Source organism: Adiantum capillus-veneris, chromosome 8 (assembly GCF_014529385.1).
Source record: "Adiantum capillus-veneris isolate H3 chromosome 8, ASM1452938v2, whole genome shotgun sequence".
Taxonomy (NCBI): domain Eukaryota; kingdom Viridiplantae; phylum Streptophyta; class Polypodiopsida; order Polypodiales; family Pteridaceae; genus Adiantum; species Adiantum capillus-veneris.
This window is the reverse complement of record NC_140938.1, coordinates 14,881,372-14,886,590: the sequence shown is the minus strand read 5'-3', so window position 1 is coordinate 14,886,590 and position 5,219 is coordinate 14,881,372. Positions and strand designations below refer to the sequence as shown.

Sequence of the window (5,219 nt, the reverse complement as noted above, 5' to 3'; positions counted from 1 at the left end):
GGAGGTTCTCGCTTCAGCCATTACACCACACACGTTGCCCCAAACTACAAATCTCTCTTCTTCTCGGAACGAGGTAACCGAACCCATTCCTACATCCTTGAGCCCATCCCGTTGAGTGCGATCCGCACCATTGCCTCCATTCGTCTTAGCTCCCATTCTCTACGCTGCGAGACAGGACGTTGGGGCACTGGCGAGGAGTGTCATCGACTTTGCACCTTATGCCCTCGTCAAGTGCGAGAGAGTGAGTACCACACACTACTTGAGTGCTCAGCTTTTGACCACATTAGGTCCTCTTTTCCCCATATATTCAGCCATGAGCTCTCCCTACATACCTTCCTCTCCCAACCACGATGTGGACTCTCTATTGCGACGCTCATTTCAGCCATTTTCGAGCATCGAGAGTCACTTATGAACTCCACTCACACCACGTGACATGTTCATTTGGTCCCATAGGTCATATTTGACCTCCCAGGACGATAATAGAACTATCTATCTATCTATCTATCTCTCTCTCTCTCTCTCTCTCTCTCTCTCTCTCTCCAACGTTAAATGCCCCAACGATCTCAAAAAAGAGACCAGCTCAGCTGCCAGCGTTTGGGAAAATTACAAATCCTAATAAGGTTTTTTTCGAAGGCATTGTATAAAATCAAGCTCTCTCTCTCTCTCTCTCTCTCACGCTCTCTCTTGAGTTCCAACGTTCCTCGTCGGCGGCTAGACCTTTAAGGTCTCTTGGGATAGTTTCCCTACGACGGTAAAACAATCTTCTTCTACTTCTTCTTCTTCGCTCTCTCTCTCTCTCTCTCTCTCTCTCTATATATATATATATATATATATATAAACAATCTTCTTCTACTTCTTCCTCTCTCTCTCTCTCTCTCTCTCTCTCTCTCTATATATATATATATATATATATACACACACAAACAATTTGTTTGTATATAAACAATCTTCTTCTCTCTCTCTCTCTCTCTATATATATATATATATATATATATATAAACAATCTTCTTCTACTTCTTCCTTTCTCTCTCTCTCTCTCTCTCTCTCTCTCTCTCTCTATATATATATATATATATATATATATATATACACACACAAACAATTATGCATTTAACGTTGCGGGATCACAAGGGAATTGCAAGGCATGGACAACGATGGCTTTTGCATTGCGAGATCAGGCACAGCTGAGCATCGTCTTCCTTACTGTTGGCCGCAGATGCATGCAAAGAGAGTTTCTCAAAAGAGAATCGCTATGCACAGGCTGAAGCAGCTGTGCACCCTTTTCAAGAAGAAGAAGAAGAAGAAGAAGAAAAGGAGATTGCTCTGGTTTTGCGGCTATGCATTGTACAACCAATGACGCAGGTCTTTGTACATGTCTAGAACTTGCTCGTCTATGAGGAATCTTCTTCTTTGTACCCGGTGTTACCTACTTCGGCGAAGCTCTCAGCTATTTCCCCACCATCGGTGTCATAAGCATGTTTATCCCAACAGTGCTTTGATTCCTCAACTGCTGAAATGTGACAGACGAGCTTTGTTTGCCCGTTTATTCTCTGCCAAAACAAGTACATCTGAGCGGCAGAGGGAATTTGAGCGCCGCCTTCTCAAGCTTTGTGAGAATGGGCAGTTGCCTGCTGTGCTGGATCTGCTTCATGAAATGGACATGGCTGCCTCCGACCACACCTACTTGACTCTTCTAAAAGCCTGCATAAAACATAAGGCTCTGGCTCAAGCTCTGCAGATACATGCACATCTTGCCTTTCATCAGGTCCCACTGGCTGGCATATTAGGGGATTACATGGTAGTCACCCTCGCGAAGTCTGGCGCCATTGATGAGGCTAAGCAACTCATGGGTACCTTGGCTTCTCGGACAATCTTCTCATGGAATGCCATGATCTCTTCCTGCGTTGATTTTGGACGCAGCAAAGAAGCGCTTGAATTGTATCAATGTATGCGACAGGATGGTGTAAATCCAGACAACTTAACCTATGTCAGCCTCTTTAAAGCTTGTGGGAATGTTCTGGACTTTGGTCAGGGTAGAACCATACATGGGGAAGCTCGTGCAAACGGATTTTCTTCAGATAGATTCATTTGCACCACGCTTATTAGCATGTATGGAAAATGTGGTGATATTGCGGAGGCAGAGAATGTCTTTACTTCTTTGTCAGAATGTTGTGTTGTTTCATGCAATGCCTTGCTCTCTGCCTATGTTGATCAGGGTGAAGCAGAGAGAGCACTGAGATTCTATCGGCAAATGCTGGATGAAAGTGTGAGCATAGATGAGCATACATTCGTTTTTACTCTTCGAGCATGTTGTATCCTTGCAGAAAATGAAAATGTCTCTAACACTGAAGGTCAAACAGTGAAACAGATTCCTTTCGAGATTGGACATGCACTACATGTTGATGCACACAGGAAAGGTTTTATTTTGAATGTTCACATTGGTACCACGCTTTTAACTATGTATAGCAAGAGTGGAGATGTCTTTTTGGCAGAGTATGTTTTCAGCCAATTGGTACATCGCAACGTTGTGTCTTGGAATGCTATGCTTTCAGCATTTGTGGAGCATCAGAAAGGAGAGAAGGCTTTGACTCTTTACAGAAAGATGCATCAGGAGGGATTACAGCCACATGAGTTAACCTATCTGATGACAATTCAGGCGTGCGGTATTCTTGCAGGAAAAAGCAAAGAAGCTCACGACTCTGAAGGCTCTCAAACAATGAGAACACCTTTATTAATAGGACGAGCGTTACATGATGATATTCGGCGGGCTGGCTTTGCTTTAAATGCCTGTGTTGCTACAGCCCTCTTGGGTATGTATGGTAAGTGTGGTGCTTTTGTAGATTCGGAGGATGTGTTCTTGTCGATGCAACACCGTGATGTTGTTGCATGGAATGCAATGCTCACAGTCTTTATTGAGCAGGGAAATGCAGTTAAGGCATTGCATTTGTTTTGTCAGATGCAAAAAGAGTGTAGAACTTTGAATCAGCTCACGTTTGTCTTGGCCATTCAAGCATGTGGCACCCTTGTAGAGGACCGTGAAACTATCTTTTCTAAATGCAAACCCTCAAAAGACACGTGTCTTGAGATAGGTCAGGCTCTGCATGCTGATGCATGCAAGTTGCATTTCACAGCGGATTCAATTGTTTGCAACACGCTTATCAGTATGTATGGAAAGTGTGGAGCCATTAAAGAAGCAGAGCATGTCCGTGGAGCACTTTCTACACGCAACATTGTCACAGGGAATGCTATGCTCTCAGCATATGTTGATTGTGGCCAAGGAGACAAAGGTCTAATGTTCTATGGACTTTTATGCAAGGAATTTTTTCGTCCAGGTTTCATTGCACTCGTCATCGCCCTTCAAGCATGTAGCCTCTTTGCAGAGCATGAACCACCTTTTGTTACAGAGGGAGGATCAGCCAAGCCTGTTGCATTGCATATAGGACAGGCTTTACATAATGACGCCTGGGAGCAGGGTTTTGTGACACATCCCTTTGTTGGAACCGCTCTTTTATCTATGTATGCCAAATGTGGAGCTATTGCTGAAGCAGAGAATTTGTTCACAGCATTGTCTGAACGCGATGCAGTCTCATGGAATGCTCTATTGTCAGCTTATGTTGAGCAAGGTGAAGGAATAAAGGCTCTCCAGTTGTATAGACAAATGCAGGGTGAAGGACCCTCCTCCAGCCAATTGACACTTACAATGGCTTTGCAAGCATGCCGCCTACTGGCAGAGGGAGAGGACGCAGTATCCTGGAAAGGGCAAGCTGTTAAGGTGAGGTCTCTAAATTTGGGAAAGGCATTGCATGCAGACGCAAGAAAGGAGGGTTATGCATCTGGGCTGGTTGTGGGCAACACTCTTATGAGGATGTATGGCAAGTGTAGAGCTTTAATGGAAGTTGAGGATGTTTTTCATGCAATTCCAGATTGCAACATACTGTCATGGAATGTTTTGCTTTCAGCATGCATTGAGCAGGGCCTAGGAGAGAAGGCATTTCAGATTTATCGACAGATACAAAAGCAAGAGGTTATTTTGGATGATGTTACTCTCATGTGCATGTTACAAGCCAGTGCTTCGTCGGGAAGTTTGACGTCGTGTGAACACCTGCACTTTGCAATACTCAGTGCTGGATACGATCAAGTGCCCTCCTTAGCAGTTACTCTGATTCATGCGTATGGAAGCTGTGCAAGCATGTTTGATGCTCATGCGTTCTTTGATGGACTTGCAGAGTCAAACATTGTGTCCTGGAATGCTTGCATTAGTGGCTATGCAGGAGGTGGAAGCTCCATGACAAGCCTACAGATGTTTTCTGGGCTACGAGATATTGGTATAGAACCTGACACAGTGACATGTACTTCTGTCATCTCAGCATGCACCCATGATGGCTTTGTTGCCGCAGGTCTAGATTATTTTGAGTCCATGATGAAAGACAACACTATTGTTCCAGATCTGAAACATTATGGCAGCCTGGTGGATCTACTTGGGCGAGCAGGAGACTTCAAGAGGCTGCAAAGCATGCTCAAAGTGTTACCAAAACAGGCTAATCTGGCCATATGGTTGTGCTTGCTCGGTGCATGCAGAATACATCAAAATTGTGAAGTTGGTGAAGAAGCTTTTCAGAATGCTGTGAAAATGCAGCCTGAGGATGCAACTGCTTATGTAATGATGTCTAATGTATACGCCAATGTTGGGATATAGCCCTTGCCCCCCCCCCCCCCCCCCCAGCTCTTTCAAAAAAGAAAAGAAAAGAATAATTCGAATTCTTTCTTCGGATGTAGCTCGAAAGGAACATGGGGTATTTATGAACTCACAAACCTACGAGGCATGTATTCTCCAGCAAACCAGTCCCTTTCCAAAATGATGTGTTTGGAATATGTGTGAACAGTAACCTTTTGTAGTTCAATTGGTCTCATTTGACTCTTGCCAAGCAAGACAGTCATATCTTGTACACAAGAATTTCCTGTTACTCTATGTATTGAAAAAATTGCTGAAATAGATTTTGGGTAGCTTGTGCTTATGTGTCTTTTTTGGCGTGTGTAAATTCTTATAAGCAACAATTTATCATGAAAAGTGTATGTCTGTGCGTGTGTGTGAGAGGAATGAAATGTTCTATTAATGTCGTCAAAAGGCAAAAATGTCCTTTGAGAGAGAGAGATGCATGATACCTTGGTTGGCATTGATCCTGCATGTTGCCTTGGAGATGATGGCCTCATTCGCCAGT

General features: G+C 43.8%; 1 protein-coding gene across 1 annotated transcript; it reads left to right on the top strand.

The window, feature by feature from the left end:
* The first annotated feature begins 1,358 nt into the window (after positions 1 to 1,358).
* LOC147451713 (pentatricopeptide repeat-containing protein At5g39350-like) lies at positions 1,359 to 5,015 on the top strand. The gene has a single exon (XM_086517597.1). It carries the CDS (start codon positions 1,373 to 1,375, stop codon positions 4,694 to 4,696), a length of 3,324 nt encoding a protein of 1,107 aa, XP_086373723.1. The 5' UTR covers positions 1,359 to 1,372; the 3' UTR covers positions 4,697 to 5,015.
* Positions 5,016 to 5,219: the final 204 nt, after the last annotated feature.

What these genes read in the sequence shown, in the direction of transcription:
- LOC147451713 (XM_086517597.1), top strand. Translation starts at nt 1,373, where the DNA reads ATGTCTAGAACTTGCTCGTCTATGAGGAATCTTCTTCTTTGTACCCGG.